This window comes from Capra hircus, chromosome 1, assembly GCF_001704415.2.
Source record: "Capra hircus breed San Clemente chromosome 1, ASM170441v1, whole genome shotgun sequence".
Lineage (NCBI taxonomy): Eukaryota > Metazoa > Chordata > Mammalia > Artiodactyla > Bovidae > Capra > Capra hircus.
The window spans coordinates 27975275-27990919 of NC_030808.1; the positions used below are offsets into that span (position 1 = coordinate 27975275).

The 15645-nt window shown below is 34.6% G+C and overlaps 1 protein-coding gene across 1 annotated transcript in view; it reads right to left on the minus strand.

Annotated features, from left to right (window-relative positions):
- The window catches only part of GBE1 (1,4-alpha-glucan branching enzyme 1), a 310726-nt gene that overhangs the window by 151295 nt on the left and 143786 nt on the right, over nt 1-15645 (minus strand). The window contains exons 4-5 of the mRNA XM_018054118.1: nt 2650-2775; nt 1450-1585 (exon numbers count right to left, since the gene is read on the minus strand). Coding sequence (XP_017909607.1) covers nt 1450-1585; nt 2650-2775 — 262 coding nt within the window. The remainder of the gene's footprint in view (nt 1-1449; nt 1586-2649; nt 2776-15645) is intronic.

Here is a 15645-nt window from a genome sequence, read left to right on the forward strand (position 1 = left end):
TCCAAATCTGTTGAGACGTTATTATCTTTGGCTTTGCTGTTAAAAAAGAAACAAATTAACTCTCTCAGTTTAAATATGTGTGTAAACTATTGCTCAATAATATGTCAAGTATAATACTTAATAACAAAATATAGAGTTTGTTGTTTCTCCATTATGTAACAAGTATTAATCTTATGGACAAATATCAATTTGTATATTTTATTATTCATTTTATGTCATTAACCATTCTTAAACTTATTTAACAAACTCCAGGAGATGTTGCTGGGAGGGATTGGGGGCAGGAGGAGAAGGGGATGACAGAGGATGAGATGGCTGGATGGCCTCACCGACTCGATGGACATGAGTCTGAGTGAACTCTGGGAGATGGTGATGGACAGGGAGGCCTGGCATGCTGCGATTCATGGGGTCACAAAGAGTCAGACATGGCTTAGTGACTGAACAACAACAAAATTATTTATGCGAGAGTACTGAACTACGAAGTTCAAGCACAAAGAAAAAGAAAATGTCTGTTCTGCTAAAAGTTCTGTAAGATATAGGTCATAAACAATTTACTACAGAATGAGATGAGAGAACATCTCAAATATAACAACCTTAATATAATATCTATTAAATATAATTCACATTAACTTCTCCATACATTTAATTAACTATGGTCTCTGGAACCTGACCTCACCATCTCAGGTAATCAAAATGCCTATATAAATGAAAACTTCATCATGAGAGACTTTCCTCTAGCCAAAATGTGGACTGCCTATTAGAAACAGACTAATTAAATGTAGTTTTTCTTTCTGCCTAGCTACTGGAGCAGGTGCTAATATGCTGTGAAACGATGAGGAAAAAACCTATAAGAAGAAGATAACAGACTTAGACCACTTCCAATCAATAATCTGACATTATACTATTCACTCTTGTTTGTTCCCATGAGACAGGGTCTATCATTAGAGTACCATATACAAACATGTAGAACAATGTGTCTCACACAGAAAGATGTACCATAAATATCTGGCAAATAAGTCATCCTGACAGAAGCTGTATCTACAGTGACTCTGAAACAAAATGAGCTCCAGTTACTTACAAATGTAAGATCTTTTTCCCTAACAGACTAAACCGAACAGGCTATAATCAATGACCACTTAAATTGATAAAAATTCTCTCCTGCAGAAAAGTAATTATGCTTATATATTTATCTACAATTTTGGAAGCCATCAATCCACATTACTTAAAACTGAAATTGGAATAATATCTTGAATTCTTATGTTCTATCTTTATTCCATTTCTCTTTTCTACGCTATCACTATTACAAGGCAATTTGAGAAGCCTAAAATAAAATGCATTTCTATTACATATTTAATCTCTTAACACAAAAAAAGACACTTGTAATTAGCTTTTCTAATAAGAGAACAGACTCATTAAAATTTTATCTGAATAAAAATCACAGTTATTACTTACCAAGGTCTTTGATTCTTGGTAGTACATTGCATGTAAAATGTTTATAAGAAGCTATTTTTCCTTCATAGGAAGAAATTCCCACGTGAGATTCATAAATTCGTAGACCTTTTGGCTTCTTTGGTTTGGAATGTTTAAACTACAGAATATTAAAATTACACATAGAATTAGACCAAAAATGCAGATATGACACTAACCGATTAAGCATGTTAAATGAAATGATGAATTAACTCAAACACTTTGAAACTACTTTCACATATGAAAGGCACTGTCTATCTCCATTAAATTTTCTTTTGGGAAAAAAAAATCCTTGTTAGGATCATGGTAACAGACCTATTTTAAAAAAGAAGTCATGCAATGACTTATGGCTTATCACTGAGTGAAGATGTATTTTGAGCCTAAGCCTTAGAGAAAACATAAGAACTGTGAAATGCATATATAATTATTAAACGCAAAGCATTTATCAATAAGCTTCAATAACTTAAAGGACAGAAAATTGAGCTCAAAGATACTTATAACTCTTGTCAGTAAGACAGCCTTAAAAAATTACTCCAATTAATGTGAAACAGATCACCAGCCCAGGTTTGATGGATGGGACAGGGCACTCGGGCCAGTGCACTGGGATGACCCTGAGGGATGGGATGAGGAAGGAGGTGGAAGGGGGGTTCAGGATGGGAACACATGTACACCCATGGCTGATTCATGTCAATGTATGGCAAAAACCACTACAATATTGTAAAGTAATTAGCTTCCAATTAAAATAAATTAATTATTATTTTTTAAAATTACTTCAATTAAAACATTCATGAAAAAACATACATTCACGAGACGTCTTCATTGTTCCTAAGGACCCTGATTCTGCTTCAGACCCAAGCAGTGATAAATATTACACCACTGGAGTCTTTGATTAATTGAAATTTTATTTAAAAATCAGTATTCCTTAGCAGGTAGTACACAGAGATTTACTGTTCTGCCCCACCCCTATTTCAGAAACACACGCTCAAATAAAAACTCACTTTTACATTTTATTGGCTACAGATGATGGGCTCTGATATATGTATAGCAAACAGGTACACTATGATGTAAAATATTAAATTGGTGGTGAAGAGAGAAGTTGAACATGACTATAAAAGTTATAAAAGTAAAAATTAATTTTCCTAGGAATATTGGGCAAGCATTTATTTAAAGATGTGTTGTTCTCACTTTATACGAGTATTCTGGATCCCAGTGTATCCAATCATAGTTCACATTACTGCCTTCACGAGTCACATATTTCGCCCACGGTGAAATACGGTACAAGATTTCTCCACTTTTACTCCTGATAACAAGCTAAAAAGAGAACAAGATGTTATTGCCTTAAAATACTTCCAAAACTCTAAGCTAATGCATGATAGTCTATGAGCACTGTGGCAAGGAAAGAACAGAGGAATGAGCTTAAGAATCTACACTGCCATCCAGATGTGTGACCTTAAGGATGTTTAAATTCTATGAACCTTGCTCTCCTCATCTGCCATGGTATATGATCCTTAAAGTCATTTCCAGCTTGAATATTTTATGATTCTCTGGCAATTTCCATCATTGCCAACCAACCATTATTGTAGTTAATTAAAGTAAGCATAGAGTAGATAGTAAAAAGACATGAATATTACTGCAAGCTACTGTGAATAAGTCAATCAACAGAAGAAACGAATCTTAAAAAAAAAGTGATGAGTTATATCACCATCTTTCACTTTTCATAGCAATTAATGATAACATTGTCAAGAGGCTAAAGGAAAAAAATGGGTTTTGATTAATAAGTGCATTATATAGACAAACACTACCTTTCAAATATTTTTCACTTTTTACTTCTTGTACACCTTATTCAAAGTATGCTTTACCATATGAAACCAAACATTTTCCTTTTTAGCCATTTATTTCTATATTTGCCAATAGTATCACTAATGCTGTCAGTACAAAAAATAACAATAACAATTTATCAGCATGGTTAGAGAACAAAGTGAGCTACATGAACAGAGTTTCCAAGTGACTAGAATATAGTTTTTTTAAGTTTTTTTTTTTTTTAACTAATTAAGCCTTCCAAAAACAGGCAGCATGTAACAAAAAATGTTCAGATCAGGAACTGATCTAAATGCTGAGTTATCAGTACACCTTAAACATTGAGTAAGAACATATTCCTCAGACTCTTTTAATTGAGAAAAGCTCAAGTATGCATAAGTATTGGTAATTAAATATTTGTAGAATGCTTTATAATTTAGAAAGGACTTTCACATTATATCTCACTTGATTCCAGGGAATCTTTATAATCCAAATATTAACTGAGATTAAATGAGCAACCAGAGTCCCAAAGTTACGAAGTGGTAGAATGAAAAGCTGAGCAGAGCTTCTGACACTCACTTCCTTTTGCTTAACAGGCTTTCATGGCCCTTCCCTCAGACACAGAAAAAGAAAAAATCATGATTTAAGATGGAGGGGACAGGTGAGTGGTAAAAAGAAACGTCAACTTACATGCGTTCAATTTTATCTCTTTAGTTATGCCTCCCACTTATTAAAGCCTATCACAGCTAAGTTCTGCTATTATTCAAATAGTTTTCACAAAAACATAGACGAATAGGATCAACAGTGTACAAGAGTATTTTATCTTCTGAAATATGTTCCTTAAGTCACATACATTTCTAGTATAATACACACAGTGTTATATGTGAGAAAAAGCTTTTTTGCTCACTTATCAACCCAGGGCAGGCTACGGGGAAATAAAATACCAGAAATTGGTTTTCCATGAATAGCACCCTGCCTAATCCATCTACCTATCTTTTCTCTTTTTTGCAAATGACTCTACAATTCCTCCAAAGGATGATCAGGAATCAATTATTACTTTTCAAGGTATCTGCTGGCAGAGAGAATATTTAAAACTTCAAGCAAAGAACATATAGAATTTCCTTATGCTGGATATAATTTCTACATTCTTTGGAAAATTACTTATCTTACAGTACACATGAACATCTTTGGAGGCTACTGAGTAATAGAAGCTGGAAGGAAGATTCCTTCTATGGGTCTTCCTCACTCCTACATATTTTGCTGGATATACTAACAATATAAGGTCTTATTGATAACAGAGGCCATTTCTCGTGTGGCAAGCAACCCTGAGGAATGAGATAATGTTTTCCATGAACACAATGGACAGGCTTCCTTAAGGCTTCTATAACAGAAGGTAAATATTCCTCAGCTATGAGGCAAACTAACTGTGTGCATAGCATTAGTATAGACCACAAACATCATCCCTATAAGACTTGGAAAACAGGGGGAACTCCTGCAAACAAGAGGAACTAGCACAAGTCTCTGATTCAGGAGTTCTGTGTTTTCTACCGGAATCCATGAAACAGTAACAGGTTAACTTATCAGCTTGAAGGTACAACAAAATAAAATCCTATACCTGACAATGGATTATTTACTCATTCTTGAATAACTTTAATATTTTTGTTACCAAAAGTTCTATTTCTTCATTTCTATTAAGTGTTTTATATTAGACATTCCTATTCATCAATTTTTATAATGTTGATGGTTGACGAGAAAACTTTTAATTACCCAATTCTTTCCTCTTTTTTTTTTTTTTAGCAATAAAAGTAGAGCCTGGATCTCTGAATGATATGTAAAACAACGCTTCCCACCAAATCTGGAACATTTTACTGTAATCATTACAGAGAAGGGAAATAAATTTCTCGATTCTTCAGGCTCCTGAATTGAAGGGATTTCTGCTACAAAAGTTTAGGTTTTCCTAAGAAATATACTTGCTTAGAGTAGCCACCTATCTTCACCTATGATTTGTTGTTTCTAAACTGCTGTAATAACCAACTAAGTGTATCATGAAAGTGAAAGTGAAAGTCGCTCAGTCAGGTTCAACTCTTTGCGACCCCATGGACTGTACAGTCCATTGAATTCTCCAAGCCAGAATACTGGAGGGGGTAGTGTGTCTTTTCTCCAGGGGATCTTCCCAACCCAGGAATCAAACCGGGGTCTCCCACATTGCAGGTGGATTCTTTACCAGCTGAGCCACAAGGGAAGCCCAAGAGTCTTATCAGTTCAGTTCAGTTCAGTCACTCAGTTGTGTCCGACTCTGTGACCCCATGAATCACAGCACGCCAGGCCTCCCTGTTCATCACCAACTCCCGGAGTTCACTCAGACTCACATCCATCGAGTCGGTGATGCCATCCAGCCATCTCATCGTCTGTTGTCCCCTTCTCCTCCTGCCCCCAATCCCTCCCAGCATCAATCTTTTCCAATGAGTCAACTCTTTGCATGAGGTGGCCAAAGTACTGGAGTTTCAGCTTTAGCATCATTCCTTCCAAAGAAATCCCAGGGTTGATCTCCTTCAGAATGGACTGGTTGGATCTCCTTGCAGTCCAAGGGACTCTCAAGAGTCTTCTCCAACACCACAGTTCAAAAGCATCAATTCTTCAGCGCTCAGCTTTCTTCACAGTCCAACTCTCACATCCATACATGACCACTGGAAAAGAGTCTTATAGTAAATCTAAATAACTCAAACTTGAGAGACAATCCAACGGGTGAAAAATATGGCTTTTCTGGACTAAACTCTGCTCCCAAAATCTTTTCGGAGGGAGAAAGTGGAGAGATGAGTACACTTCCTGAATTTGTGCTTGCTTGAGTTCAGATTCAGATAAAAGATTTTTTAGATGAAATAAGACTTTGTATCATTAATTTACAACTTCAAAACAGCACACGTTATACGGCAAATTGAAAAGAAAGAGCTAGCTTGACTGATTTTTCAACAATAAAATCTAATAGTTGATGGACAGAAGCGTTTACTCAATACTGCTGCTGCTGCTGCTAAGTCGCTTCAGTCGTGTCTGACTCTATGCAACCCCATAGACAGCCCACCAGGCTCCCTCATCCCTGGGATTCTCCAGGCAAGAACACTGGAGTGGGGTGCCATTGCCTTCTCCATCACTCCGTACTAGCAAACTGAAAATCTTATTCACTACTAATATGAGTATAAAACAGCATGGATATTCTAAACAGCAATTTGACAATATGAATCTAAAATTTTTTAAAAAGTAATTCTCAATGACTCAGCAGTTCTAATTGTAGAAGTTTGCCCTGTGAAAATAATCAGAGAAGTTCCAAAAGAACTATATTGTTACCTATTTATCTTACTATTATATTTATTAGCAAAAAGAGAATGTTTGAATAGTGTGTGCTTGTTAAAATTTATACAGTGAATTATATTGAAGGTTACAAGAAAATTCTTTCAATTTATACAAAAGAATGCATGAAAAGTGGAAAGTGAAGTCGCTCAGTTATGTTCGACTCTTTGCAACCCCAAGGAATGTAACCTACAGCCCTATCAGGAGCCCACCAGGAGTCCGGGAGTCCTACCAGGCTCCTCCACCCTTGGGATTTTCCAGGCAAGAGTACTGGAGTGGGTTGCCATTGCCTTCTCCAGGGGATCTTTTCAACCCAGGGATAGAACCCTGGTGTCCTGCATTGTAGACAGATGCTTTTACTATCTGAGCCACCAGGAAGTTTCTTCCTAGTGTGAATATATACAAACTCAGAGACTAGAAACTATTTAAGAAACAGAGAAAATACTGAGATAGTTGCCTATAGATAGATAAATTAATAATAGCGTTTATTTTCCAGTTGTGTCTTTTTATATTGCTATCAATTTATTTCCTTGTAGAGCTTCTATAATCAGAAGAAAAGTATTTTGATAAGGATTGCCAATAGAGTAATTATATAAGTGTGTACACACTTGTGGACTTGTGCTCAAGTTGCACACGTGTGTGTATAAGTGTTAAAAACAAAAGTTTAAAAATTATATTAATATCACAACATATTACTCCAAAAAAATCAAATTGCTTTAAAAGATATACTAAAGAAAATAATATGATGAATTTTGTATGGGAAATTGATAACTTATATAATTATAATGTTTTATAACTTAGTAAACATGACATTAGACTCCTTTTTCAATGAATTAAATTACTTCATTGACTTATGGGAGGTTAACATCAAAAACATTATGAAATTAAGGAGTGAATAAAATAAACTTCTACCTGAGAAAAACTCAAATTGACTTAATGAACTATATGAAGTCGTTTTATTTACAAACTGACACTTAAAAGTTGAATATAAAATCTAAGAAATAGTTTGGTAAAATAGGGAAGAAGTAAAAAAAATTATGTCTCTGTGTAAATTTATTCAATCCAGGAATATCTTTTGAAATGCTTCTTGTCAAAGGATATTGTTTCTTTGAACTGGAAAATCAGTGAGATAAGATGCTTCTCAGGTGGCGAACAATTTTATATGAAAACAGAGGGTGTGCTTAACCGGTTAGAAGTGTTAGTATATTCTGTAAACTGGTATTGAAAGTATCTCTCAGTTTCATGACTAAATGTAGCAAATCAAGAGAAAAGGCACAGATACTGAGAAATATAATTCAATTTGCCCAGGTTATAATAGCAAAATCACAACTACATTCTATGAAGAAAATATTTTCTTTAAAAAAAAGCAGAAAAGAAAGATATTAATAAAGATAACTATTTAATAGAGTACAGGTCAAAGTTAAAAGAAGCAAAGTAACTTCTATTTTATGAAGCAACAAATTCTTTTATATAACCTCATTATATAATATCTAAAGTAATTGAGATGATATGTAATATATATATAAGCATATAATATAAAAATATATAATTGATGACATATACATATTTCATATGAACATGCAATACTAAATATCAGCATTATATTGTGTGTTTTTAAAATATGAAAAAATATATGTACATAGAAAGATAAATACATAAAGAAAAAATATAATAATTTAAAGTAACTTTTAGAATGGAGTGGGGAAAAAATGAAACAGAACATTAAAAAAGGAATTGTTATTGTTTAGTTGCTAAGTCATGTCTGATTCTTTGTGACCCCATGGACTATAGGTCATCATTGCTGAGCTTCAGAATTGATGAGAGCCTTCTAAAAAAATTAATTTGTAATATGCAGCTTTGGCTGCTAGACTATTCCCATGTAATTATTTCTAGAGGTTGAACAAAAAAGTCACACATTACATGATACAAATAAAATTTAATGTAAAGAAGCTAACGGGTTATTTTTTACCCAATACTTGATATATTTGTTTCATTTAACAGAATTTAGACTATTTAAATAAATAGATGATCAGTTGACAATAATAATATTTCATTCTGCAATTTCTAACTAGGAATATCAGAAACACTAATATTAAAAGGCTATATTTTATTGTGACTTGAGTTTATATTTCAACTAATGAGAAAAGAAAGCTAAGACACTGATAAAAGTACAAAGGCAGTTTTCTAATAACATAATAATAATAATAATAATTATTTTTTAGAAAATGATAATTTTCTAATAATAATAAGGTCCTCAAATATAAATGTACTATGTGGATAAACTTTCATAAAATGATATCTAATACATTGGTAAAAATAGATAGATTATAATTATATATGAGCTAAAATTGGTATTATCAGTTTAGATATTGAGCCTGATATGGTTACCAATAAATTTACTTTGCAATTTGACATTTTAAATTTTTCCTTTTAATTTTTCTGGATATTACAGTTCATACACTTGAGAGATTTCCATCTCTGTTTTATAACTTGCTTAATAATTTTCAATAAAACAAATTTAAACAAGCTGTATGCATATAAAATTATCCTAAAAAACTGTCACACCCTGTGATGTCCTTAACATCTACAATGCTTAGATATTGAGGGAGGTAGAAAAGAGATTAAATGATTAGACTGAGAAGTTCTTACGTTAAGCAGTACTGGACATTATACAAAATAAAAGAAAAGGCAATATTCTTGATAGCAGCTTGACAAAGAAAAGACAGAAATCAGTTGACTTTCAAAAGCAGTAAACTAATGATGGATTTTCACTGGCTCCCATTATTTTTAGTTCAGTTCAGTAGCTCAGTCATGTCCGACTCTTTGCGACCCATGGACTACAGCACACCAGGGCTCCCTGTCCATCACCAACTCCCGGAGTTCATCCAAACTCATGTACATTGAGTCGGTGATGCCATCCAGCCATCTGATTCTCTGTCGTCCCCTTCTCCTCCTGTTCTCAATCTGTCCTAGCATCAGAGTCTTTTCAAATGAGTCAGCTCTTCGCATCAGGTGGCCAAAGTATTGGAGTTTCAACTTCAACATCAGTCCTTCCAATAAACACTCAGAACTGCTCTCCTTCAGGATGGACTGGTTGGATCTCCTTGCAGTCCAAAGGACTCTCAAGAGTCTTCTCCAACACCACAGTTCAAAAGCATCAATTCTTCAGTGCTCAGCTTTCTTCACAGTCCAACTCTCACATCCATACATGACCACAGGAAAAACCATAGCTTTGACTAGACAGACCTTTGTTGAAAAAGTAATGTCTCTGCTTTTTAATATGCTATCCATGTTGGTCAAAACTTTCCTTCCAAGGAGTGTGTGTCTTTTAATTTCATGACTGCAGTCAACATCTGTAGTGATTTTGAAGCCCCAAAATATGAAGTCTGTCACTGTTTCCACTGTTTCCCCATCTATTTGCTAGGAAGTGATGGGACCAGATGCCATGATCTTAGTTTTCTGAATGTTGTGCTTTAAGACAATTTTTTCACTCTCTTCTTTCACTTTCATCAAGAGGCTCTTTAGTTCCTCTTCACTTTCTGCCATAAGAGTAGTGTCATCTGCATATCTGAGGTTATTGATATTTCTCCTGGCAATCTTGATTCCAGCTTGTGCTTCATCCAGCCCAGCGTTTCTCATGATGTACTCTGCATATAAGTTAAATAAGCAGGGTGACAGTATACAGCCTTGATGTACTCCTTTTCCTATTTGGAACCAGTCTGTTGTTCCATGTCCAGTTCTAACTGTTGCTTCCTGGCCTGCATATAGATTTCTCAAGAGGCAGGTCAGGTGGCCTGGGATTTCCATCTCTTTCAGAATTTTCCACAGTTTATTGTGATCCATACAGTCAAGGGCTTTGGCATAGAAAATAAAGCATAAGTAGATGTTTTTGTGGAACTCTTTTGATTTTTCAACGATCCAATGGATTTTGGCAATTTCATCTCTGGTTCCTCTGCCTTTTCTAAAACCAGCTTCAACATCTGGAAGTTCACGGTTGCTGCATTGCTGAAGCCTGGCTTGGAGAATTTTGACCATTACTTTACTAGCATGTGAGATGAGTGCAATTGTGTGGTAGTTTGAACATTATTTGCCATTGCCTTTATTTGGGATTGGAATGAAAACGGACCTTTTCCAGTTCTGTGGCCATTGCTGAGTTTTCCAAATTTGCTGGCATATTGAGTGCAGCACTTTCACAGCATCATCTTTCAGGATTTGAAATAGCTCAACTGGAATTCCATCACCTCCACTAGCTTTGTCTATAGTGATGCTTCCTAAGGCCCACTTGACTTCACATTCCAGAATGTCTGGCTCTAGGTGAGTGATCACACCATTGTGATTTTCTGGGTCATGAAGATCTTTTTTGTACAATTCTGTGTATTCTTGCCACTTCTTCTTAATATCTTCTGCTTCTGTTAGGTTCATACCATTTCTGTCCTTTATTGAGCCCATCTTTGCAAGAAATGTTTCCTTGGTATCTCTCATTTTCCTGAAGAGATCTTTAGTCTTTCCCATTCTATTGTTTTCCTCTATTTCTTTGCATTGATCGCTGAGGAAGGCTTTCTTATCTCTCCTTGCTATTCTTTGGAATTCTACAGTCAAATGGGTATATCTTTCCTTTTCTCCTTTGCTTTTCACTTCCCTTCTTTTCACAGCTATTTGTAAAGCCTCCCCAGACAGCCATTTTGCTTTTTCGCATTTCTTTTTCTTGGGGATCATCTTGATTCCTGTCTCCTGTACAATGTCACTAACCTCCGTCAATAGTACATCAGGTACTCTGTCTATCAAATCTAGTCTCTTAAATCTATTTCTCATTTCCAGATATTGAGGGAGGTATAATCGTAAGGGATTTGATTTAGGTCATACCTGAACGGCCTAGTGGCTTTCCCCACTTTCTTCAATTTCAGTCTGAATTTGGCAAGAAGTAGTTCATGATCTGAGCATATGTCAGATAAATAAATAAATAAATAACATTTATAATATGACAAAAATGAGCATCAGATCAAATTGTATCAAATTGTTGCATAAAGAATACCTATGCACAGAATAGAGACTATTTTTGACTATACCTTATAGTCAGCTCCTGGTCTTGTTTTTGCTGATGGTATAGAGCATCTCCATCTTTGGCTGCAAAGAATATAATCAATATGATTTTGGTGTTGGCCATCTGGTGATGGAGTCTTCTCTTGTGTTGTTGGAAGAGGGTATTTTCTATGACCAGTGCGTTCTCTTGGCAAAATTCTATTAGCCTTTGCTCTGCTTCATTCTGTACTCCAAGGCCAAATGTGCCTGTTACTCAAGGTGTTTCTTGACTTTCTACTTTTGCATTCCAGTCCCCTAAGCTTTGAATAAAATTCATTTTAAAACACGCCATCACAAGTCAGGGGTTTTTTTTTTTCCATTTTTATTAAGAAATAAGAAAATTTTCAAGGTTAAGTCTTGTAACAATAGCTTGAGTAGGAACAGTTAAAGGATTTCTCTAATGAAAATGAAGGCACTAAAACAAAAATGCCTTAAAAGAAAAGGTTAAGCATACTAGCTACAAAAAAATAAATCTATATGACAAAAATGAGCATCAGACCAAATTATATCAAATTGTTGCATAAAGAATACCTATGCACAGAATAGAGACTATTTTTGACTATACCTTATAGCTACTTTGCTCCTGACTTAACACCAGTTGTAGGATTACAGAGATAAAAACATTCACTTTTGTAATACCTATACCTGAGAGAGGAGAAACTGCAGAATATTGCCCAAAAGAAATAAATGAAGATCAGTAACTGTTTCTCCTAAAAACAGGTCCTTATTTAGAATGATTTAGAGAGACATATGCTCCTGTATCCATAAAAAGGAGTATTACTCCCATAGGTTTCCATCCCAGTTCCCCAGCCTTCTAGCCTAGTTAAAAATTATTACAACAATAATATATTTTTCTGTTTCTGTCTTTTGCCTGAGGCAAATCTTTAAAGAAACAAATAACTAAGTAGAACTGATAAAGTGTTTGCTTCATTTCAGGTCCATTACATGAACAAAAACCTTATAAAGTGACATCACTACAAAAAGACAAAATCCAAAGGGATTATGCAAGATTTAGGAAGCAGGCATTGAAAATATCCGAGCAAGCGAGTATAACTACTCTTAAGAGAAAAGAATAGGAACAAAGCTGCAATGTTGTAATCAGGTAAAGATTGATTAGGTGACTTAGACTAGAAAACAAATGAATTACACATGATATAAAAATATAGGATTTAAACTTCTAAGATATTGGAAGATCAATACAGTAATAAAAGAAAAAAGCCATGAAAAGGGGAAAAAAATCAGTGAGTTTTCATTACTGAAAAGGGTGTGCTTTAAAGAGAGTCACCCATGGGCAGTGAAGGCTAGAATTCTATTAAGTAAACACAGGTATAATCCAGTATAACACCAACAAAAAATATTAAGAAGTAGTTTTTGAAGTGCTAGATGGGAAAGGTATTATCATAGGATGAGTCAAAACTCACTTTAAAATACTTCATTAAGTATAATTATAAAAATTTATATGGTGATAAGTTGAATCATTTGAAAAAAAAAAAAAAATGATTCTTAAGCAATCACTCTAAGTGCTACTGTAATGAAGTAAAATATAAAGTGTAGGGGGTGGGGGAGCATGCATTTACCACCTTAACAGAAATTTAGAAAAACTCCAGAAACTAAATATAGACTATGTAATTCTAAAAGTCATAAGCTCTTTCAAGAAAACACATATACTTAATACACATTGAGACTATCTCCAAGAATATATCTGACTGGTAAATAAAGAAAACAGTTAATAATGAAAAGAATTCAGAGTAACATTTAAATATTCTTTATAAATTAAGGTTTAATAATGTGGACTAAAACACTCTCACTCTTTCCTTCCACAAAAGTCACATATTTTGTCAGGTGCAGGTTCTATCAGAGAAAAAGCTACAAATAGGTATGTATGAATTACAAAATACATAGTACACCCATCTAATGAGAAACCGATTAAACAGACAACATAATGAGAAACAGATAATGAGTACATGTGAGATATGAAACTCAAAATATTCATTTGGATAATTTCTTATGAAATGATAGACAGCGCCAATGGGAAAAAGTAGTGAAAAATAATATGTGTCTCCACAATGGAGTCATTTACTTTAAACCTTCCCAACTGAAGTATATTTAAATTATTAAACATAGATAGTCCCATCTTATGTAGACAGCGAAAGCACAGAACAGCAAATGAACTTTGATCTCCAAGTGTGACAAGCTCTCTGGAGAAGCAGGGAAACTCAAGAAAGCACACAGGATACCTACCTGACTTCTGCATGAGGCTCAGACAATAATGGGCTGAAATGCAGTGACTTATGGTTCGCTGTTTTCAAATATATAAATATATATTTCATAAAATAAATATTATAAGATATGCAATCTTATACATATTGCCTATCTTACACATATAATAGTTATTTTACTCACAGGCTACCCTGGTATCTCAGCTGGTAAAGTATCCACCTGAAATGCAGGAGACTGGGTTTAGTCCCTGCGTTGGGACAATCCCCTGGAGAATGGCATGGCAACCCACTCTAGCATTCCGGCCTGGAGAATCCCCATGGACAAAGGGGCCTGGCGGGCTACAGTCCACAGAGTCAGAGTCAGACATGACTGAGTAACTATAAGCACAGGATACACACACAAATTTTTTTTTTTTTTCCCCAATCAGGAGCATACTGAGTCACTTGTGGAAATTTATGGCTCACTGGCATATTTGAAAGATGTTAAAGATGAACAGAATGAAGAGTAAAAAAAAAACTTTACATTGAAGAGGATTAAAAATTAATGTTGATATTTAACATACACTTAACTGTGCCACTCAATAAAAGAATTCAGCTTAAATGCAAATATTCAAATCATAAAAAGATTATATAGTATGTACATTACCGTGTAAAAAAGGTCCTGAAGGTATTATTATTTGAATTCACTATTATTACTTGGCCAAAGTGCAAATACTTCTATTAACTATAACTAAAAATAACACCCACCTAAACAGGAACAAAATGTGATTTTCTTCCGTTTTCTAACACATCAATAAAAGATCAAATACTGCAAATACTAAACAAAAGCTCTATTAAAAAATTAATGCCTATATAATTTTAAAAAAGCACAAAATACTTTTATTAAAAATGATACTCCTAAAGAAAAATGAAAGTGTTCAAATCTCCAGATTTTATAATCATATTTAAAATCTACTATGCCCATGTTGCGGAGAAGGCAATGGCATCCCACTCCAGTACTTTTGCCTGGAAAATCCCATGGACAGAGGAGCCTGGTAGGCTGCGGTCCATGGGGTCGCAAAGAGTCAGACTTTTCACTTTCATGCATTGGAGAAGGAAATGGCAACCCACTCCAGTGTTCTTGCCTGGAGAATCTCAGGGACGGGGGAGCCTGGTGGGCTGCCGTCTATGGGGTCACACAAAGTTGGACACGACTGAAGTGACTTAGCAGCAATAGCAGCAGCATGCCCATATTGAAGGACAAAAGAATTAAAGACTGTAAAATAATTGCAAGATATTTTACAGTACATGGATACAAGAAAAAGAGAGTCTGCTAATACATTTAAAGTATTCCTAGAATCAATGTTCACATAAAGGGAGCAATCAGGGAACGTGTATTTATGGACAGTTTAATTTTCTAGATACCTGTGATTCGCTTCCATAAGCACTAAAAAAGAAAAAGAAAATGTTTTATAGTTATCTTTCCAGCATGTATTATATGTTCCCTTGTGGCCTTAACAGAGGGAATTAAACATTTGTGGAAATTGATTTATATACACTGAACTGTGACATGTTTGGAATAAGAACATGTCCCCTGAATTCAGTAAAGAGAATATTAGACTTTTATATGTGTCTTTGACAGTAGTTTGCAACCTTGGATGAACAATGAGAACTACCTGAGGAACATTTCAAAATAAAGATACTAGAGTTCTAATTGTATCCATTATCACTACACTAACCTGTCACCCTTGATTCTGATTCT